General features: G+C 43.6%; 1 protein-coding gene across 1 annotated transcript in view; it reads right to left on the bottom strand.

Annotated features, from left to right (window-relative positions):
- Window positions 1–24216, bottom strand: part of INSC (INSC spindle orientation adaptor protein) — a 185131-nt gene that overhangs the window by 51089 nt on the left and 109826 nt on the right. The window contains exon 8 of the mRNA XM_054969992.1: window positions 14402–14580. Within this exon, the coding sequence (XP_054825967.1) occupies window positions 14402–14580 (179 nt within the window). The remainder of the gene's footprint in view (window positions 1–14401; window positions 14581–24216) is intronic.

Below are 24216 nucleotides of genomic sequence, written 5' to 3'. Positions count from 1 at the left end.
CAAATTTGACTCTGTCAAGCTGGGACTGAATAGGGACTGTGAATGGTTATCACATTATCACAGGTAACAGATTTCCTTTACAGAGGCGGGGTCTGGGGGAGCTCAGTGGCACCTGGCGTGGGCTTTCGGGGACCACAGATCTCTTTGTCAGATGCATCTGGCAGGGAGAGCTGTGGTTATCGAAGGCTCATACTGCATTGGAATTGGATGGTCTAGCTGTTTGGCTGCTACAAACTAACAGGGCAAACTCCTTTGAAGCCAACTGATCCACACACTAAAAGGAGATGTTTACATATACTAGCAAAGGAATGTTTTGATTGCACCCTCCCCTTTCCCCCCTAATTGCCTCTTCTCTCTCCTCCCCTTCTCCTCCCTCCTCTTCTATATTTGACCAGTCTCTGTATCATGCATCTGACGAAGAGAACTTGATTCTCGAAAGCTTATGCTACAATAAAATTGGTTAGTCTTAAAGGTGCTACTGGACTCTTTTTGATCATGAACTTTTGTTTTCTGTATTTATCCTCATGTCTCTATTACATAAATACATGCATATGCATGACACATACATATCAGCTGAAGAGAACAGTTCATGTATTCAATGGAAGTTTGCCACTATTTGCTAGTTTTTCATATGCAACATGACTTTCAATCTGTTCTAATAAAATCATCTAACATGATCAGTCTTCTGGAATTCACTTGTGACATGCTTGTCTATATTCACAAAGGTATGCAGCCATGCAAGATCTTGGGTACTAGGATCCCAAAGTACAATTTCCAGGGGAGACTTTGTTTTACTGGAGGGAGGTATATCTTTAGATTCTCACAATGCTTTGCACACCAATTCCAATGTAGACCCAATGTAGACCCAGAGCTTTAAAAGAGTATACAAGATTTAAAAAAAAATAATGAATTATATAGCCATTATTATGTACTAACATTTTTGTGTTTCATCCACAGCATTTCATTAATAAAAGGCACTTATAAGGAAGAAAATTAAGGCTGCTTCCTTGATATTTGCCAACAGAAACTGTACACAGCTGGCTACCTGAGCCAGAGTCCATTGATGTCAATGAGAGTATTCTATTTGGCTTCAGAGGGAGGTTGAATTAGATTTTGCTCATACTTGTAGGGCTTTCCTGGAACTCACATATGCCTACATTAGACCATATAAATCCTATATTTGTATGCCCTAAACCAGGCAGACAACTCACCAGAATAATTTATATTATGTACTAGCAACAAAGCCTGTTGTGGGGGAAAATACAATGGGGTCTACAAAGGGAAGGGTGGGCAGGTGGGCATTCCATCTTCCTCTGTCACTAATCCTGGCTGGATGTAGGGGGTGGGCATTGTCACTTGCTTCGCTCCTGATCCTGGCCAGGTGAAGGGGAGAGGACATTGCCAACTGCTTGACTCCTTTTTTCTTTTCCTCTTAATTTTATAGATATATGTATTGTTAGTGCATTATGTTTAGAACTGTGTGTTTTTTCTTGTTCTCTATGTTTGTTGTTTATTGTGTTGTAGTGTGTAGTTTATAGCTTAAATAAAGAAAAAATTTAATATTCCAACTGCTCGACTCCTGATCCCAGCTGGGTGAAGGGGGGCAGGCATTTTCTCCTGCTCTGCTGCTGATCCTGGCCAGGTGAAAGGGGGGTGGGCATTGCCACCTGCTCCATGACTGATCCCAGCTGTGTGAAGGGGGTGGGCATTGCTGCCTGCTCCACCCCTGTTCAGGGCCAGGTGAAAGGTAGGTGGCCATTGCCTCCTGCTCCACAATTGATACCTGCAAGTGAAGGCAGGGGGCATGCATTGCTGCCTACTCTGCCCCTAATCCCAGTCAGGTGAAAGGGGCGGGCATTGACACCTGCTCCGCTCCTGATCCCATCTGGCTGAAGGCAGGGTGCAGGCATTGCCAACTGCTCTGCGCTTGATCCTGGCCACATGAATGGGGGATGGGCATTGCCACCTGCTCTGTGCCTGATCCTGGCCGGGTGAAGGTGGGGTGGGTACTGCCACCTGCTTTGCTTTTGATCCCAGCTGGGTGAAGGGGGGGAGACATTGCCTCCTGCTCTGTGCCTGATGCAGACTAGGTGAATGGGGTGGGCATTGCCACCTGCTTTGCACTTGATCCTAGCTGGGTGATGGTGAAGGGGCAAGCATTGCCACCTGCTCCACTCTTGATCCCAACTGGATGAAGGGGAGCAGACATTTCCACCTGCTCCACTCCTGATCCCAGCTGGTTGGGGGGGGCATTTCTACCTGCTCCACTCCTGATCCCACCTGGTTGAAGGCAGGGTGCAGGCATTGCCACATGCTCCCATCCTGATCCCAGTTGGGTGAAGGGCAGGCAGGCATTGCCTCCTTCTCTGCACCTGATCACACCTGGGTGAAGGCAGGGGGTGGGTATTGCCACCTGCTCAACTCTTGATCCCAGCTGGGAGACGAGGGGGCAGACATTGCCACCTACTCCACTCTGGATCCCAGCTAGGTGAAGACAGGGGGTGGGTATTGCCTCCTGTTCCGTGCCTGATGCCAGTTGGATGAAGGTGAGGGTCGGCATTGCCACCTTCTCCACTGCTGATCTTGGCAGGGTGAAGGGGGGAGTGGACATTGCCACCTGCTTTGCTCTTGATCCTAGCTGGTGAAGAGGAGATGGGCATTGCCACCTGGTCTGCTCCTGATCACAGGTGGGTGATGGCAGGGGGTAGGCATTGCTACCTGCTCCACTCCTGATCCCAGCTGGGTAAAGAGTGGGCAGACAGTACCACCTTCTCTGCACCCTATCCCAAGCGGGCTTTGCCACATGCGCCACTCCTTATCCCAGCTGGGTGAAGGTGGGCTGGGCATTGCCACCTGCTCCACTCCTGATTCCAACTGGTGAAGGCTAGGGCAGGCATTGCCACCTGCACAGCTCCCAGCTGGGTGAAGGCAGGGGATGGGCATTGCCACCTGCTCTGCTCCTGATCCCAGCTGGGTGAAGGCAGGGGTCAGGCATTGGCACCTGCTCTGTTCTGGATCCCAGCTGGGTGAAGGTGGGTCCAGGCATTGCCACCTGCTCCACTCTGGATCCCAGCTGGGTGAAGGTGGGAGGTGGGCATTGCCACCTGCTCCATGCCTGATTTTGGCCTGGGCTTCTCACCATGGTGTGCTCTCAGGAGGTCTGGCTGTTTCATCTGGGCTTCCCTCCACAGCACCACCCTCTGGAGGCTCACCAGGGTAGAAAATGAGTTGTCTGGAATATGCTTAGCCTTTTATATAGTAGGATAATGCTATGCATAGCCCAGGTGAGTCTGATCTAATTTAAGCAGAGTCGGTCTTGGGCCCTTTTCACACTACTTACTTGCTCCCGGAACATCGCGAAATGAAGCGCAAAAAATGCGGAAGATACCGTCTTCTCATGAGAGTTTTGCGCGATGTCGCAAGTAAGCAAGTAAGTAGTATGAAAAGGGCCTTGGATAATAATTGGATGGGAGACCTCCAATGAAGACCAGGATTGCAGACACAAGCAATGGCAAACCACCTCTGTTAGTCTCTTGCCATGAAAAACCTGCCAGGGTTGACAGAAGTCAGCTATGACTTGACGGCACTCTCCACCACCAATGCCATGCATAGAATGCTAAATTACTCAAAAAAGAGATTATGATAAAACCTAAGTGTGAAAGGTGGAATAGAAGTTTAGAGGAAGTCCTGAGTTAGATGGCATAATTTGGTATAAGGCAGCTGCATATGTTCTATAACATATGAGAAGGTAAATAATAAGTAGCAAAATTATTTTAAATTCTTCTGATCACCAAGTACTACTTATTTTTGTTTTTAACACAATATACTTATTGCAAAACTATTACCCAGAAGAATTTTCTGCTGAGCCATTGTGAGGACTTTTTCTGGGTGGAACAGGACCATAATGTTTGGTGATCCTACCAATGTATGTGTCCGAAGATTTTCAAATATTACACCTGCCAAGTGGAATAGTGCCATGTGGGTGTGCTTCCTAGATCAAAATCAAAAATATACTGCAAATATACTTCCAAGTGTTGAAACAAACCATTTAATAAGTCAAATTTCAGTACTTACTTGGATAAAATTAAGGACCCAGTCTTTGGGTAAAATAAAACCAATCATTAGTGCTTACTCATCTCTAAACAAACAACACTCTGTCTTGTGACAACCCACCCCACCCCACTCTGTTTCATTCTCACAAAATTTCAGATACCATAAATACGGATGCACAATTCAGTTTCGGCATTCCTTTAAAAATACTGAATTTCACCTGATTTGGTAAAATTCAGTATTACCAAACTCAAACGCAAATACCAAATCTGATTTGGTATTCCCAAACTCAAGTTTACTGAGTTCAATTTGATTCGGTAAACATTGGTAATCACACTTGGGCTGTTCCTTTGCTAAGGAACAGCAAAGAAACATTGTTTCCCCCCTTTTTTACCAGATGGGAGGAGGGAGAAGGGAGTGAGACAGAGGCAGAAGGGAGGGGGAAAGAGGAAGGGAGGGGAAGTGAGTGGCCAATCCTTGCAGGAGCTCTCCTTCTCTGGCCAATGGATTTCTCTAGAAGGAGAGTGCCATTTTTAAACTGCCTGCAAGGAGTTAAATAGGCAGGGTTGCCTCAGAGCAATCTCCATTTTGTGTTATCTGGCTGCCTGAAGAGAACTGAGACCCTGCTTGCTGCTGGCGGTGGACTCTCTCTCTCCGGGGTCTGGTCTGGGCTTTGCCTGCTTTGGACTCAATGTAGACTGTAACTGGATCCTGCTGCCCAGTGGATTCCTTCCTGCTGCTAACTGCTGAAACCAGCACCTGGAGGACTTCAGCTGCTGCCACACGTGGAGGACTTTCTGATGCTGCTTGGTTTGAGAGTTGTAGACTCACTGAGTTTTTTCCTGTTTGGGGGAAGAGGTTTGCCTAGTGTCTGGGAAGGATATGGTTGTGGGGGAAGGGGGAAAGTTTTGTTTACTTTGCATTTTAAAAACTGGTGGGGGTTGCTGTGGGAGACATGCTTTGGTTTAAATATTATAGTTAGCTTTTATTTTGCTGATCTTCTGGGGTCTTCCTTTTATGCTGTTGTTGGGGTCTTTTTGCTGTTCTATCTACTTATTAGCTTCACTTGTTCTTCTGGTGAGGGGGATTTCTGTGTTTTCCCCTGTTGTTGGAGTTTTGTTGCTGTAAATTTTTGCTGCTTCTTTGGGGATGGGCGTTTTTCTGTTGTTGAGGCTGTGACTGCATACCTAAATAGAGCCTTTTAAAAAGAGATTTTTGTGTCCATCTCCAGATTTAGACTTGCAAAAAGTGATCTTTTAGAGTAGGTAGGTAAATTCTAAAAGAAACTCTCATTTTTGGCTGCATGCTTTGGGGAGTTTGGTAATTTAATTGTTTAATAAGGTTAGTTACTAGAAGTGCAGGTTCCAGGGGCCATTAAAAATGGTTAACAGGAGACCAGAGGGGGCACTGGAAGAAAGGTAAGGGATAAGACTAGAGGGGTGGAGGGGAAGGGAGGGGGAGGGGGAGGGCTGCGGCTCTCCCCCTGCTTGGGCAGAGTGTAGCTGCCATTCACCAGCTTGGCTTCTGGTGACCCGAGTTCAAAAAGAAGGCAACCGCCTGATGGAGGGTAGAAAACAATGAACTCTATATAGTCTTAAAGCTAATTATTATTTCAAATTTATATTTTTTAAAGTGCTCAAAGTGCTCAACAGTGCAAAGACGATTATAAGTGCTATAAATACAATAAATACTATCTTAAAATATAATAAATATATCACACAAAATTCACAAAAAGTTCATCCTAGGAGAGATAAGTAATCACAATCAATCACAATCAGACACCACTGGAAGAATTCAACAAGTAAGTAACCAGCCCCACATTTTTAAAGTTCATAGAATCATAGAGTTGGAAGGGGCCATACCTACCATCTAGTCCAACCCCCTGCCCAGTGCAGGATCAGCCTAAAGCATCTCTGACAAGTATTCATCCAGCCTCTTCTTGAAAACTGACAGTGAGGGGGAGCTCACCACCTCCCTAGGCAGCTGATTCCACTTTTGAACTACTCTGACCGTGAAAAAGTTTTTCCTAATATCCAGTCGGTACCTTTGTGCATGTAGTTTTAGCCCATTGCTTCACGTCCTACCCTCTGCTGCCAACTGAAACAGCTCCCTGCCCTCCTCCAAATGACAGCCTTTCAAATATTTAAAGAGAGCAATCATGTCCCCCCTCAACCTCCTCTTCTCCAAACTAAACATTCCCAAGGCCCTCAGCCTTTCCTCGTAGGGTTCAGTCTCCAGACCCCTGATCATCCTCGTCACTCTCCTCTGCACCCTCTCGATTTTGTCCACATCCTTTTTGAAGTGAGGCCTCCAGAACTGCACACAATACTCCAGGTGTGGCCTGACCAAGGCAGTACAGAGAGGGGCTATGACCTCCTGCGATTTCGATGCTATGGCCCCTTTGATACAACCCAGGATTGAATTGGCCTTTTTTTGCCACCACATCACACTGACTGCTCATATTTAGTTTACAGTCCACTCTTACCCCAAGATCTCTTTCACATATACTACTGCCTAGAAGTGTATCCCCCATCCAGTATTTGTGCTTCCCGTTTTTGTGGCCCAGATGTAATTCTGTGCACTTGTCTTTGTTGAATTGCATCCTATTCACAGCTGCCCACTTCGCCAGAGTATTCAGGTCTTGTTGAATTTTAATTTATCTTCTTGGGTGTTTGCTACTCCTCCCAATTTGGTATCAGATAAAATAGATGGAGTTTCTCCATCTACTCCCAACAGTGGTCCAATTGCCTCTTTTACCTTGCGTTTGCTTCTCACATATCTGTAGAAGTTTTTCTTGTTGTAGCGAGCCCTCCTGGCCAGACCCAGCTCGTACTGAGCTCTGGCCTCTCTGATGGCTGATCTACAGTACCTAGTAACCCTCATATACTCCTCTTTAGAGGTCTGTCCTTCTCTCCATTTCCTGAACATTTCCCTTTTCTCCCTTAGCTTATTCTGGAGCTCTTTGTGCATCCACATCGGTTTCTTGGAGCCCTTACCATGTTTCCGTCTTGCTGGGATAGTGAGGGCTTGAGCTTGCAAAAGCTCGTGTTTGAGAATGGCCCACCCTTCACTCGCTCCTTTTCCTTCCAGCACACTCCCCCATGGAATGACTCTCATCAAGCCTCTGAGTTCATCGAAGTTGGCCCTATGAAAATCTAACCTACGAGTCTGGCTATGAACTTCCTTGGCTCCCCACAGCAACTGGAATTCAAGAAGGACATGGTCACTTCCCCTTAAGGTCCCCACCACCTTCATCTCATCTACCAATTCTTCCCTGTTGGTTAATATCAAGTCTAGTATGGCTGAACCCCTTGTAGCTTCCTCCACCTTTTGAAAAAGGAAGTTATCGGCCAGGCAGGTCAGGAAATTGCGTGATTCATGACGCTTTGCTGAGCCTGTCTCCCAGCACACATCGGGGAAGTTGAAGTTACCCATAATTACAAGGTTCTGATGTCTGGATACTCTGCCAATTTGTTCAAAGAGGGCAGCATCCATTTCTTCTCGCTGGTCGGGTGGTCTGTAGCAGACTCCAACAACAATACCCTTTGTCCTTCCTCCCCTTATTTCTACCCATATACTTTCCACCAGGCTGTCCGCCCCATTCTCCATAACTTCTTGACAATCAAGCCCTCTCCTCACATACAACGCCACTCCACCTCCTCTTCTACTCTTCCGGTTTTTCTTGAACAACTCATACCCATCCACTAGCACATTCCAGTCATGGGAATCATCCCACCAAGTCTCAGTAATTCCTACTATGTCATAGCCCTCTGTTTGCAATAGAAGCTCAAGCTCTTCTTTCTTATTGCCCATACTTTGGGCATTGGTATATAAACACTTGTAGCCTTGTACCTTTGTTTGACCTTTCCTACCCAGGTGGGTCCCCACTGTGTTCACTTCATCATTGAAGTCGCCATGTTGATCGTCCCCTGCCCCTTGTGGCATCAGTTTAAAGCTCTCCTGATGAAGTTCTCCAGGTTCGTTCCAAATGTTTTCTTCCCTGCCCTTGAGAGGTGAAGCCCATCATGTGCTAGAAGGCCTTCTCTAAGAAAACCTATCCCATGGTCCCAGAACCCAAAGCGCTCCTGCCGGCACCACCATCTCAGCCAGCGATTCACCTCAAGTATGGTCCGTTCCCAGCGTGCTCCTCTTCCTGTGACTGGAAGGATAGAAGAGAATACCACCTGAGCCCCCAATGTCTTCAACTGCCTTCCAAGGGCTTCGTAATCCTCTTTAATTCTTGCAACAGTATTCGAAGCCGTGTCGTTCGTTCCCACATGAATCAGCACAAACGGGTACTTATCAGCAGGCTTGATGAGTTTTGGCAGCCGGTCGGTAATATCCTGAATTCTGGCTCCCGGCAAGCAACACATCTCTCGGAATAGGGGATCTGGCCCAGAGACATGGCGTTCCATACCCCTGAGCAAGGAGTCCCCGACGACTACCACCTTCCGTTTTTTTCCACTTCCATGAGGCCCCATGTCTTCTGCACTCCCTCTTCCAGATCTTTGCGGTTCTCCTTCCACTGTCACCTCTGTCACCATCCCTAGCACTTCAAAGCGATTCTTGAGCTCAAGTGGACCAGAGCATCTTCTTCGTTGACGCCTTCGGGTTTGTACTGTAGATCTGAGAGGAGGCTCAGAAGGGAGATCGGCTCTTTCCCCTCCTCCTTGACTTTCCTCTTCTTGGCTGTGCGGAGCCCCCAGGCTGTTGTCAATAAAATTGTCTCCCTCCTTGATTTCCTGAAGGGTGGTGATCCTTTCCTCCAGGCTCTGAACCTTTTCTTCCAAAACTCTGACCAGCTTACACTTCTGGCAAGTGAACTCTGTCTTCTCCTCTGGGAGGAAAACAAACATGGCACAGTCCATGCAGGTGACTGTGAAGGGGGCTTCAGTAGACATGATTGCCTTCCAAATGTACCTAGAGTACTAGCAGAACCAGTATACTAGCAGAGTTTCAGGTCCCCCAGGCAAATCCCCAGGCTAAGAGCCACAGGGCAAGAGCCCTTTAGCTCTCGCCAAAGGCTCGCGCCTCTGGCGAGGAGGAGCCTTTTGTTTCAAAAGGTGCCTTCCTGCCTAGCCCAGCAGGGCCCCAGGACACTAGGGGGCGGGGCTTGTAACCACGAGCAACAGCAACCAGCTGCAAACAACAGCAATTCACTCAGCCCCCAACAGCCTCACACAGAACTTAACCAGAACCACTCTCTAGCAAGCTACCCAGAACCACTCACCCTCAGCTTCTCACACAGTAGCTAGGAAAGGCAAAAGGCAGAAAGACAACAAACCCTTACCTTCTAGCTTCAGCTCTCCACCATGTGCTCTTGCCTCAGCTCAGGTGCTTCTTGTTTCTTCTTGACTTTCAGATAGCTAATGAAGGTGTATTGTCGGGCTTCTCCAAAGAAAGCAGCATTGCCACTGTTTCTAGAGACTACTTATGAATGGACAAAGCCTTCTCCAAGGAAAGCAACGTTGCAGCCGTTTCTGAAACTGAATGAAAATGGGCGGAGCCTAATGGACATTCGCCAGCATTATAATCCCATTTCATGATAATCACTTTTTCAAAGGCTCAACTTGACCACGACAATCAATACAGCTTTTTACCATCAAATCGACATCACCCAGTTGGTGTATGCTCTCAATGGGATATTCACCTTTGGAGAAGCTTGTCGTGGTCAAGTTGTTTTCTACCCTCTGTCATGCGGTTACCTTCTTTTTGAACTCGGGTTAGTTTCGGAGGAGACCTTTGCCTTGTCTACATCTGGCTTCTGGTGACAGCAAGAGGGTTCATAAGGCCCTCTTTCCTGAGGGAGTTGCAGGAGCACCACCTCCACCACAGGTCCCTGAGACAGGAGCTGGCACTGGGCAGCCTTTAATTATTTGTTAAAACTGATTTTCTCACCTATTGGTCTTACTCGTACTATGATGCCTCCACTAGTTCCTCCAACATCCTCTGAGTCCTTTGCGTGATCACAAGGGATGGAAAACTTACATCCCCAAGACCACCTCAAAAGACTCATCATGCTGCTCCTCCTCCCGCTGCTGGGTCTCAACAGCTGGTGGAGGGTACTCAGAGTAGTTAGATAATCACAGATAAGTTGTTTTCTAGTTAGGATCTTCTTCTGCTCAGCCTAGACACATTGTGCCTGCCCCAAGTGCCTCACAGGAGCTGTCTCCCGGGGTGTCTGCTGCTAAATGGTAACATCCTCCCCCTTGTCCTCCAATGTCTGAGAGCATTTCCAGAACAGAGGGCCCTTAGTATGCATTTCCAGAACAGAGGGCCCTTAGTATGCACAGTGCCAGCACTGTCGGGCCCGGGTAAGTTGAGAGAAAGATATGAATCATCTCAAGGACCAGCCTATGAACCACATGAAGAAGCACCACCAGGCAGTGCTTCTTCAGAGGGACAGAGACTTGCACCACACAGCTCCCAGCAAGCTAGCAGGGGTCATCCCATGAACACCTCTGGTGCTCTCCTCTTCAGGTTTCCTGTAGATAAGGGACACTATCTAGGTTCATTACTCGAAAGATCGTGGAGATGATTGCTGTAGATAGGCAGTCTTTCTCCACAGCAGAGACCTTCAGCTTCCAAGGGCAGCTCCTGCTAGTTTGTCCTTGTACTTGCACCACACTGAGCAGGACTGTGGTGCCCTCCCTTTACAGGACTGCCAAGAACCATGTGAAGGCAGAGTTGTCTTGCACCACTGGGAGAACTGTATACTTCACATTGGACATCTGGACCTACCCTCAGTCACAGCATGTGTACCTTTCACTTACTGTGCACTGGTGGTAACCTGATGACCAAGTGGGGGTTGGATGACCAGTGTAAGGCAGGGCAGATGGGAGACCACTAGGTCAGCTACTGCAAGGCTTTGCTCCATGCCAAGGTTCTTGACAAGGTGCACATGGCAGAGAACATCACTACCACCATCAAGAGGGACTTACTGGACTGGGTAAGTGAGGGTGAGGGCAGCATCACCAGTGGAGACATGGTGACAGATGGTGGTGCAAACAGGAAGGCAGTGGCAGCACAAATGGGCATCAAGCACATTTTCTGTGGTCCAAAGGGAGTCGTAATATAGAAGCTGCTATTAAGCTATATTCTATGAAAGTATTACTTCAGTTATTATATGGAGTTCCATTGTTACTCCAGACTGAATTGACCTTACTTGAAAGAATGCAATTGACCTTTTTAAGAGCTATTTTACAGGTTTCAACAAGTGTTTCAAATGCTGCAATTCATTTAGAGGCAGGCCTGCTCTCGGTACAGGCAAAACTGTGGATTATTGCCTTTAATTATTGGTTAAAACTGATTTTCTCACCTATTGGTCTCACCCATACTATAACACAAGATAATTTTGTTTCTCCGTGGCAGAAGAAGATAGAGGTAAAATTGAACTCTTATGGTCTCTCTAAGCAGCATATACAGGCTTTGGATTATGCTCAGGCTAGAACTATTTTAAAACAAAGAATTTTGGATGTCGAATGGCAGATGGATGTGAGTAGGATTAGGAACCCTGGATTTGATGTAACTACACTTAATAAGATAACTTTGCAACCTTATATCAAATCTTTAGATAACAGTAACCATAGGAGAATTTTTACTCTTAAGGTATAATGCCCTACCTTCAGCTACATTGGATGCCAGACTTACTAGATCTTCGAAGAAAGGCTGCATGTGGAGGAATGGGAGCTGATGAAATGTTAGAACATGTTATTTTTGAATGCAGACTATACCAAAATATTAGGGAAATCTGGTTATACCTATTGCCAATTCCTACCCTGGTTGCAGCAGAATGATACTTCTGTCAATTATGCTTGCAGGCGATAATCAAAAGCTGACTAGGATGGTCGCCAAGTTTGGTTGGTTGGCTTACCGAATTAGGGAAGAGAAAGAAGCACAGATAGGGTCATTTGATCTTAATATTAACTTAGATCTTAGAATTTTAACTCTTATGTATAATTTTAGATGGTATTCTATTTTAGAATTGTATTGCTTTTACTCACTATTCCATACTTTTATTGTACTGTTTTGGTCTTGGACCATAACAATAAATTATGATCCCTACTGTGTGGCCCACAACTTCACCTCCTGGTGAAGGATACACTTGGTCTGGGGTCCCTTGAGGAATCTGAAGAAGTCTCCGCAACTCATGAGTTCCAGAGCCTCCTCCAGAAATGCCAGCGACTCATGAGTCATTTCTTGTGCAGCATGAAAGCAACTTACCAACTGCATCAGAAGCAGACCAGGACAGGCATGCCAGAGCAATGTTTGATCTCTGATGTTGTCACTCACTACAACTTCACCCATGTAATGCCTGAGCATTTGGTGGAGCAGCAGGCCATCCTCATAGTATGGCTCTTAGAAAGTGACACTTGGAGGAGGGGAGGGTGAGTTCAGCGCAGAGGATTTGCTCATCATCTCCTGAGGATCTTCAAGAAATTCGCTGTTGCAGTCTCTTCTGACACAGTGACCCTGGGTCTGGTCATTCCTCTAGTGCATACACTCTAGAGTGCTATGGTCTCCTTCTTGGACACAGAATGTGCAGACCTAGATCCAGGAGTGCACATGCTTGTGAGAAGGCTGCAACTGGGCCTTCACATCCCGGCTGCAGCCTCTCATTGAGAAGGAGTTGCATGTGTTGGTGACCATGTGTATCAAGTGTAACACAGTGTGTAGCACAGGTTGGTGACCTGTGTATCAAGGACACTTATGCCAAGTGAGCCTAGCACCTCACCACCACAAGAGATGCCCTCTATTTGTGGGTGCAGCAAAGGCATGCCAAGAGGGGCCTCCTGCCAGGAGAAGGGACAGAGGAGGGGCCCAGTTCTGCTGGTCCCTCTCCCACTGTTCTCAGCAGGCTTACCTCCCCAAGATGTCCATGGAGCACCAGGATGTCCATGGAGATGGAGATACTCTGGCATGCCTTCGGCCCCTCTTGGAACGGGAGGCACATGAGCCAGGATTTGGAGTAGGTAATAGTCATGGGCTACCTTGCAGAGCCCTGAGAGTTGCTTTCCACCAATCAGCTGAGCTACTGGGTTAGGAAGGAGGCGGTCTGGCCAGACTTATAAAAGTTCTCCTCATTGGGAACAATGCCTGCTCAGGGAGCATTGATTTGGCGGGGGGGGGGGAGGGGATTGGTTTGGTTCTGTAGGACTGGCTGGTGTGGAGCTTGTATTTGGAAGTGTGCCTTTGGCCATAGCAGCTTTAGTCCTATGTTTCTGCAGTGGGAGTCATGTTGGAGGTTTTTTTCCCCACAACAGGAACAAATGGAGTGGCTCAGGGCACCTTGTTCAGGGACCTACAGAATTAGACCCCAGTGTCCAATCTCCCTGAAACAAAGGAAGTCTTTAGAGAATAGGCAATAGTAGATCTTCTGAAAATTTGGTGGATTTTGTGTGCAAAATGCAATCCCATCCTTCTGGGTAGCCCCCATAGGGAATAATGGAAATTGGGGTTGACTGGGGGCACCTTCTTTGGGGAGGCCATAGTGCCCCACAGGGTCCATCCTCTATGAAATTTGGGAGGTCTTTAGAGAACAGGCAGGAGTAGGGCCCCTTAAAATTTGGTGGATTTTTCTTGCAAAATGCCACCCACAGCTCCCTGGATGACTCCCAGATAGTTTTCCTCATGGAGAATAATGGAGATTGGAGGTGGCTGGGGGCACCTTATTTGGGAAGGCATTAATGGTTCTCAGTGGTCCAATCTTTATGAAACTTGGTGGGTTGTTAGAGGGTAGTCAGGATTAGGCTTCTTGTAAATTTGGTGAAATTTGGTCAAAATATGACACACACCCCAGGCCACTGAAAAAACCCTAATTGAGTTTCCCATAGGAAACAATGGCCAAATTTTACCAAATTTGATCTGTAATACTGAACCGGTAATACTATTACTGAACTGAATTTACTGAATTTTTTTCCTGTCCACACCCCTTATCATAAAATCTCTTTAAGGAACTTTGTGTAATCTATGGCTTTTATATGGAACATATCATAATTTTAACATAGCTACTCTTTTTTGTTTGTAGTTATGATGGTTCAACAGGGTAAAAGCACAATTTTTTTCCTTCCATTATTTCAGTGCACAATTATGTCTTTTGTATAGCTTATTCATGCATACAAGTTACCATCAATGAACATGTATGTGTTGACTGTGCCTAAGACATTCTGATCTGGGAGTCATCACCATTACAACTTATAAATACAATAGAAAAGAGCAAGAGTTCAGTAGCACCTATAAGACCAACAACATTTGTGGTAGGATATGAGCTTTTGTGAGTCACTGCTCATTCCTTCAGATACTTATAAATACTTGCATATATAAATACATACATAAATATCTACTCACTTACCTGATCTCGGGAATAAGGAGTATCTACTTTCTGTCTGTCACAACAGGCTGCTAGAAGAATGTTCACTGCGTTTAACTGAAGCAACATCTCACAGGCCATTGTGTCAAAAAACGTAATGTTGGCAAGTGCAGCTGAAGCCAGAAGGAAAACTTCTCCAGAAGTAGCCTCTTGGCACAGTTCTAAACAATCAGAAAACATCTGTTGTCCTTAAATCATGACATTAAAATTTTAAATTATATTAAATTATAATATTCTCTGTGTGTAAAATGGCTATTACTATTAATTTCAATGAAGTTCCAAATATTTGGAAATTCTTGATTTTCTAAAGTCTAAATTCCAAATCCATAGGGTCAAATTTGGAATTCCAAGTATGATACTAGTGCAAATCCCTAGTAGAAACCCTTGATAAAGAAATTAGAGTGCAATCCTATGTAGAGATACTCAAGCGGACTGATTTCAATTGGCTTAGATTGGAGTATCTCTGCACAGGATGACATTGATAGTCTCTTTCACTTTTCCCTTCTAAACACTTGCTGTTTGGAGATTTGATTCAGATAAATCACTTACTTGTCCAGCACTGAAAACTTTGCACTCAGATGTTCACTGCATATTTTCATTTTAACTAAAAAAAAATATTATTTATTAAAAACATTTATATGCTGCCTTTCTACCCCAAAGAAGGTCCCCCATCCTGCAGTGCCCTCTCCTGAAATACGCTATTATTTAGTAAACATATTTTCATTTTCAGCATTGCTTATTATTCAGCATTATTATTATATATATCAAGCATTTCCATTTGTAGTGCCAATGACTCTATGAACAGGAAGAACAGAAATATCTGTAATTATTAATTTAATTATTAGTCTGTGCTAGTATACTTACAGTGCCATCCTGAGGGGGGGCAAAAGTGCCCAGAAACCCTCCCCTACAATGGCACAGCAGCCCGTAGAGGCCTGGCAGAGCATAGGATGCTGACTACCACAGTGACCAATCTGCTTGTGCCCCTATGGAGGCCAAGCCCCCTCCCTGGTGCCCAATCATTCCCCCATCCTCCCTACATAACCTCCAACCAGGACACTCACAAACTCAGATGAAGTAGGGATGTGATAGGAGGCTCTGCCTGAGAACCCTCTGCCATGGCGACTTACAGTGTAGGGCAGGCGAGAGTGCACATGGTGGTGAGGCAGAAGTGTGCAGGGAGAATTTTGTGAAAATTGGGATGTACTTTCTACTCACACACAGGAGGTGAGCTAAGTGCAGAATTTCTGACTAACAACTCACTCTCAAGTTCCCTTACGGTAACTCATCCTGAGTCCTGACTCGGACAGGGGTGAGGGCACTCTGACAGGTAAGAAGGAGCTGAGGAGCTGGCTTTCCCAGGTTGCCTGTTCACACTGGCTCCCCTCACCCCTCACCAGAGCCAACCCCCCCCCCCAAACACTGGCCTCTGTGGTTGAGGCTGGCCAGTGGCAGAGGGTGCAATCCAGCTGTGGGTCAGGGTGACTGGGTGTTTGCTCCTGTAACTCCTCTGTGAGGGCCACCATGCAATGCCTAGACTGTTTTCCTCACAGGATCAGAGCTCCAAGCAGCTGTGACAGCAACAAAACAGCCTGATGCATTATCTCGCCAGAGGAGTGAGGAGCACTGTCGAGGAGCACTGTCTCACCAGATGGGCTTCCATCATCTGGTTGTTGCCAGCATCTGCGAAAATGGACCGCCACTCCCCCAGCTACAGACACTCTCCTGGGGCATGGCAGACCTGATTGTGGTTCATGCAAGGTCAGGGCCCTTACCCATATCACACATGTCTCTGTTTTCCTTTCAGACAAGTCACAACCCATCAGGGAGGCTGAGGAGCATGACTGCCTTTCCAGCACAGCCCCAGAAGCAGTTTCCCAGTCAGCCCACAACTCAACCTTGTGGCTGAGGAAGCAGCATGAGGAATAACTCTCCCAGCTATGACCACTGCACACACAAACACAGTTTCTTTCCTGTAAGAGGGAAGTTGGCAACCCGTGTCCAGACATCTTCCTTTCTTTTGACAGTTCTATAAAGTCTGTCTCAATCAATAACTCTCTCCCTGTCTGTTTGTTCATCTGTGTTTGAATGAGCCCCCCCCCCATCTTTCACTGTCCTGTTGAGCATAACCCAAAGGATGGTCTCTGGCTGCAGGCTGGGACAGGCAGGCTAGCTCCAGCGATGCTCCTAGCGAATCAGTCCTTCCATGTGGAATACTGATCCGGGGAGATCAGAGCAGATGTGGGATTATGCAAGCATACACCTGCTCTCTGTCAGTCCTCACAGAGTTATCCATTGTGATCAGACCATCCCAGATAGCCCGAGGGCTACTTGGGCAGGATGAGCCTCCTACCCCCTTCCCCTGACCCACCATCTCCCGTGGGTCCTTTTAGTCACAGTGAGCAAGTCTGTCACTCCCGCTCAGAGAACCTGCCCAGCAGCAGTAGGAGTTCCCAGAGTGTCAACGGCATCCATCAGCCCAAAATGCCTGCACCCATCTCCTCAGTGGGACCCTCCCAATGGGGATTTTTGGCCAGTGGTCCCCCTCATCTGCATAAAGAGATCTTTTGTGGCAACTGGGGGGTCAGGGTGGGTTGTGGCCACCCTTCTTTGCACCCACAGTATACATGGCTGAGTGGAGGACCCTCACAGTTAGAGTGCTCAGGACCACCCCAGGAAGGTGCTGCAGTCACAGTGGCCACTGGCTGTCTCATGGGGCGGATGGAGGATTCAACAGGCGGCCGAGATGGCAGCCCATGCATTGGTTGCACCTTTGCTTGCCACTTGCAGGCCTGTCAAGAGGGGTGGCGCGGCCATTAGGAGATGCTGGAGGGGTTGTCAGGGAAACAGCGGGGTGTGCTCTCCCTGCTGTGGCCTCATCATGCCTTGCTGGGTTCAGCCAATAGAATAGCTCTCCCACAACAGTCCTTAGGGAGGGAATGAGCAGGGAGGGGATTGTACATGAGTGCAAACGTCCTTAGGGAGGGGATTGCATGTGAGTGCAAAGGCACTTGCGGGAAAGCAGCCCTTAGGATTGCACTGATAGCAGTCTACATGGATGTTATTCAAGATGATGTTTCATGCCTAAAAAAATGTGATAGTATGGGGTGGGTAATTGAACCTTGAGAGTACAGTTTTATAATTGAGAGTACAATTTTATAATTTATCTTGCTTTTCATAAAACCAAGTCTTTAGAATCTAAGAATACTCAGAATAGTTTGTTGTGGTAGTGGTGGTGATCCTTGTAAAAATGCTGCAGACACAGCTATTATCATCACAACCTTCTAAGTGCCTTTTAATTCCTGAACACATTTATTTTAACTAAGGTCTGACTCACCCAGCAATTTGATTTCAATGTGGTTTAAAGATTAAATATATGGAGAAAAGTAATTCAATTACTCAGCTATAAATATTATAGAGAAATTGGTGATTGATTAGTGGAAAAATTTTCTCCCCAAAGTTGCAGACTCTCTTTCTAAATGTACTTAGGCATGCATAGCCCTGTCAAAACAAGGTGGTGATTTGGCAGCAACATTACATAAAATGTCTAATATTTCCCCCAAGCTATGTACACACCCAACCTACTTTTTGAACATCTGACTGTATTACATCATAATCTCTCCTTGACCCTTATCAGTCTGGTTTTCAGCTTCACTATGGGACAAAGACTACTTTAGTAGCAATGGTGAAGGTGGTAAGTCTACAAACTGATAAGGATTTTACTTCTCTTTTGCTAGATTTATCTTCTGCTTTTGATACAATCAGTATTTCCTTGAACCATCCCCCTGCTTCAAATTTTGAGTTTAAGGAACTGTTGTTCGCTGGGTTTGGTCCTTCCTATCTGATAGGCAGTACATCTCTATTTCGGATATAGAATCATCAGTACAGGAACTAATTTGTGGAATTCCCCAAGGGTCTGTCCTCTCAGTCACATTTTTTAAGATCTACATGAGGCTTTTGAATGAGATCATTCATAGTTTTAGATGATGCTCGGCTATATATATATATCTTTGACTAGGCCTGCAGATGCAGCTATGTTTGTCCTTAGCTAGCAGAGCTTATTTATTTATTTATTCATTTATTTATTTATATTATTTATAGTCTTTCTCACTAAGACTTAAGGCAAATTACACAGTGTAAGTTAATACAATCAATGGCTGGAGATGTTCAATAACAATATAATAGTAATTTGAAAACAAGCAGAACTCTGATACAGAGGTGAAACAATGCTGAAACAAAACATAAGTAAATTGGTATGATATAATAAATGACACAGATAAACTCCCCAGTAAAAGCATACTTAGAGCAATGGACAGTACACAGTAATATAGTCTACAGTACCTATCTAATCACTTTTGAACCATTTTCTTAACAGCACAGTCCTATTACCTGTGTAAAAAGGCCCTCTGAATAATTCAGTTTTGTTTGTTTGCTGAAATCAAGGAGTTGGCCCCCACCTATTCCATGAGGTGGGGGGCACCAAGGAGAATATGTGTTTATGGGCAGCAGCTGGAATTGCCAATTTGTGGGGTGGCAGCTGCAGAAGGCCATGTTCAAATGAGGGAAGCTGCCATGGTGGGGAATAGGTAGAGAGGTAGTCCCATATGTCTCTCTTTATCTTAATGATACGGCTTATTTGGCCAACAGACCTTGAGCAGTGCCACATGGGGCTGTCCCACAAATATGAGGGACCAAGTCCATGAAGAGCTTAGATGCCATGGTTAAGTGGATGAGGAATAGCAAGCTGAAACAGAATCCATAACAGATACAAGTGAAGTAGGTTGGGAAAGCTAGTTTTCTGAGGGGTTTAATACACTTTTTTAGATGAGGTAAAATTATCAGTCAGTTGAGGTTACAAATCTGGGGTTTCTCCAGGACCCAGCTGCTCTTAGAAAAATAGCCTGGGGATTTTACTAACAGTGCCTTCTATAATTTCCATCCAATTCAGAAATTATCATCACTTCTAAATTTGACTGACATGGAAGCAGTTGCGTAATGACAAATATGATTGCATTGTGTTATGTGTGGCTGTGCCCCCGTATGCTGTGCTACAAGGGACACTACATGCATAGGATACCAGTTTTAAGACAATTGTATTGTTACTTATTTGGTTCTGAGCTCAGTTTCTTACCTTTAAAGCCCTACGTGACATGTAACTCACTTGAAGAACCACTTCCCCAATGTATACATCCACAGGCACCTCACACCAACTACTTTTGTATGTGCTTTCCTTTTGTCAAACATGGACTTCCTAAGCATGATCTTGTGCCTTTTCAGTTGTGGCTCCCATTTTATTAAATAAATTGGCTGATGAGATCTGAACCAGTTTTAGAAGTTTTTAATAAGTAGCCTTTTTTCAGTGAGCTTTCACAATTTGATACTTATACATTTCAAGTTTTTTGAAGGGTTGTTGTGAAATAAATACAAGTTGTATATATGACTATGGGATTATTTTAAGTTATATTGATATTTTAAATAGCTACCTATATTTTACTTTATTATGATTTTGTAAGCTCCGCAAAACTGTTTTTCTTTGCAGTTGCAGAAATAATTGTGTTCCAGAGTACTAAAACATTCAGAGCTGAAAAATATACACTTTGATATGGGACAGAATGAGTCTTTTGTGTAGATCCATCCCTCCCACTTTGCATTATTGAATAACTCACTTTAAGGAATTTTGAAGGAAAATATTTAAAAACATCTAAAATTAATTTCTAACATTTTGTGCCTTAGGTATTCTTTCTGCCCCATTAATATATCTCTCTGGGGCAATAAATATTCTCCAAACTGCCATTAAAGGTTTTCAGGTTGTCATGAAGGGCTATATTTCTCCAGATGATTTACAATGATTCCCTAGATCAGAGCTTTCTTTTAAACAGACAGACAGACACATTTAAAAACAATCAACTATGAATGAAACATTTAAAAAACAAACAGCATATACATAAAACACAAGCAAAAAAAGAAAATATTAGAATAATAAAACTACATATTTCCCTTCTAAACCCCCATACATACTTAAGATACTTGACATAAAGCCTTTTATATTTCATATTTTATATTCAACATTATATTCAATCTTATTATGTTCAGCATATTATATTAGCATGCTAACTAAACTATTTAGCTTACCAATTGATCTATTTTAATATTATATTTAATTCTTCTTAGTTTGCAGCTACATATTCAAAAAACCCTTTCAATTTTTCCTGAAATTCTTGATATGGTCTATTATGCATTATGCATACAAAGAGTTAATTTTGCCATTGACACATATTCATACAATTTATTCATCCAGTCAATCATGCCTGGACAAGAGTCTGCCTTCCATTTTGTTGCATATACCATTCTTGGTGCTGTCACCATATATTTAAAAAGTTTGCTATGCTCTTTTATTATATTGCTTGGTAAAATATTTAATAACATATTTTTAGGATCCAGAGCAAAGCAAAACTTCAATATCTTTTACATCTCCTCAAATAGTTTATCCATTATCTTTTTGCCACTTACATGTCCACGACATATAGTAGAAAGTTTTATCCATACATTGGCATTCCCTAGACTTTCCTTACTAGTTTTTGCAATATCCTTAGGAGTAAAATACCATCTAAAAAGCATTTTATACCAATTTTCTCTTAACATCTGTAAATTAATTTTCTTTAGTTCATCAATTTTCCCATTGTCTCATTGAAATATTTGCATCCATTTAATCATACAATTTTTGACCCATTCTGATTCTGTTTTCATACTGCAATAAGATTTTATATACTTTTCCTAACAGGTGTCTTGGCTCTCCACAGATTAGTTGTTCAAACACTGTTTTCTAACCTATCCTTGCAAGACAAATGGCAACAAGATTGCAATGTTGTTTTGTCACCATCAAATTGGGAAAATATCTGGTCATTAAAATTAATCAAATCTCATGTCATCAGTACAAGCCTCCAGACCTATAAAATATTACATCGTTAGTATATCACCCCACACAAACTCTCTAGGATAAAATCAAAGAATTAATCACAATGTTGGAAAAATTGTAGTAGAATAGGTACTTTTGCACACTGTTGGTGGCAATGCCCACATATTGCAAAATTCTGAGATAAAGTATTTCAACAGATATCATAAATAACCAAATATGATATACCTTTAAACCCCAAACTGATCTTCCTGGACTTGTGGCTAAATGTGCCAATCCTATAAGTAAGGTGAGACCTGATTACTTCACTTTTAGTTGCTGCTAAAACAGCTATTGCCTCTTGCTGGAAAGCTTCATATCCACCTAACCTGATGGTTTAATAAAGTTTGGGAGCATATGGCAATGGAAAAAATAACTGACAAACTACATCAGGCACTACATACCCAAACACTCAAGTTTTGCAGAAAAGTGGCAACCAGTTATAGATTACCTTATACTCAACAACACACAACCAACAATATCAATGTACCTGAATTGCCTTGATTTAGATCTTTAGATCTGCATGGAGGGTGGGATATAAATATAATAAATAAAAAAGTGGAAAAGGTAAAACTAATTTAATACCATACTAAATTTTTCTAAGGTCCTTATCACTCTTAAATCAATATGTCTAGTATGTCTATATGTTATATAATTGCTTAACATACTCTGACCTATGTATATTATTATATCAACAATTATTCTATATGATGTATATCTTTATTATCTTCTTTGTATGAAGTTTGAATTTGTATTTGAAATTATGTTCTGATAAAAATTTAATTTTAAAAAAATCACTGTTTTCTCTCTTAATCATCCTCTTTCTTTGGGTAGTCTTTCTTTAAGTTTAGTCACTAACTGATGATACATCAACCATGGGATGTTCTTTCCCTAGGCTTGAATTTCTTCCCATGTTTTTATTTTTCCTTGTTTGTTCATCATGTATTCATTGGTGGGCTTAATCTAGTTCTGTATCAAAACCATATTTTTAATTACCCATCTTTCACAATATGAGGGCCACCCTGTCTTTGAATAGTTTTTAACAATTTCTGCCCCATTAATGATTTCTTAATCCATAAATAATTATGAATTCCTTCCTTGATAACAATTATCTCCAATTTTATTTGTCTACTGTTTGGATTTATTGTTATAGCATTAGTAGATGATCTCCGGCTGAATATAGACAAAGGTCATGCCTCCTTATTGTTCCTCTTGGATCTTTCTGCAGCCTTTGACAGAGTAGACCATGCCATCTTGTTGAGGCATTTAGGAACAAAAGTGGGCATCAAAGGATATGCCCTCGACTGGTTTAAAATGTTTCTCATGGAACAGACTCAAAGGGTTGCCATCAGAGATCAGCTATATCTAGAATCTCTAGAATTAACTTGTGGGGTTCTGCAGGATGCAATCTTATCTCCCATGTTATTCAACCTCTACATAAAACCTTTAGGAGAACTCATTTGCAGCTATGGAGTGGGATGAAATATAACAAATTGAAATTGAACCCAGACAAGACTAAAGTTATGCTTGTTGGGAAGGCAGAGATCTTGAAAGACATTGTACTCCCCACTTTTGATGGAGTTTGTCTGCCCCTTGCAGACTCGATTAAGATCCTAGGAGTTGTACTGGATCCAGCACTACTACTAGAAAGACAAGTTAAGGCAGCTGCAAAAAATGCTTATTACAATTTCACTCTAGCCAAGAAGATGGCTTCTTACCTCGACATAGCCAACCTGGCCACCTAGCTCTATGCTATGGTAACATAAAATTCAACTATTCTAATGCACTATACATTGGTCTCCCATCTACATTAACTAGGAGGCTCCAATTGGTGCAAAATGCTGCGGCTCAACTGTTAGCAGGAGCGAGGAGGAGCATGAACATCTCTCCCATCTTACAGCCACTCCATCGGCTACCTATCAGTTACCATGCTCAATTCAAGGTATTAGTTATTACATATAAAGCTCTTCACAGCTGGAGAAGCAAAATGGTGACTGACTGGTAGCTTGGGTGTTCCCACGCTGGCTGTTTACGTGAAGGCAGGTTTATGGAAATAAACCCCAAGCCCATCTCCTAATGACAAGATGTATCAGCTATGCGTGCAGAGGAATATCAGAGGATTTCTGAGCCCTTTTAATTAGAGGCTTAATGATCTTCTGTTTCCTCCAATGCACCACCATCAAGCAGGAAACAGTTTCAAGCTGGCAACTGTTGAGTAAGTCTACCTTGCAAATATCTTTTTCTCTTTCTTTTCTGGATCTTGGACTTGCTAAGACCTTATTTCTTTTTTCTTTTAAGTGATTTGTTCCTCCCCTCTCCCCATGAGACTGTGAAGTTTTATTTTGTATCCTGTATCTGTGCTCAGGACGAAGCTATTTCAACACTGGAAAACTACAAAGATACCCGCTAATCAGCTCAGCATTGATGAATTAACTGGCTGAGATATAAAATAACTGGGATTCCCTCTCTGATCGGCAAGTTACTGATAACTAAGAACTGAGTTTGGGAATTCAGACAGTATTTTACACTGCTCTTCTAATTGTTGGGAATTTTGTCAGGTCTTTTCCTTCCTTTCTCCTTTTACTTTTGGCTTGCTTTACTAAACTTCTTTTTTAAGAAGGATTACAACAAGTGTTTTTGTAAACAAACAACTGATTTTAGCACATTACATTACCAGGCTAACCTGAACTGTAACTCACCTAAAGGGAAGGATTTAAAAAACTTTACACAAGAGATTTAATAAATTTGTTGACATAAATTTAAAAAGGGGAAGGTAAATATGGTGGATTTTTGAACTGCATAGTTTCACCATCTATTACCACCTGCTGGACTAAAAAATGATTGC

This window comes from Eublepharis macularius, chromosome 2 (genome assembly GCF_028583425.1).
Source record: "Eublepharis macularius isolate TG4126 chromosome 2, MPM_Emac_v1.0, whole genome shotgun sequence".
NCBI classification, from domain to species: Eukaryota; Metazoa; Chordata; class Lepidosauria; order Squamata; family Eublepharidae; genus Eublepharis; species Eublepharis macularius.
Note: the sequence above shows the minus strand (reverse complement) of the source record. Positions and strands in the feature narration are given on the sequence as shown.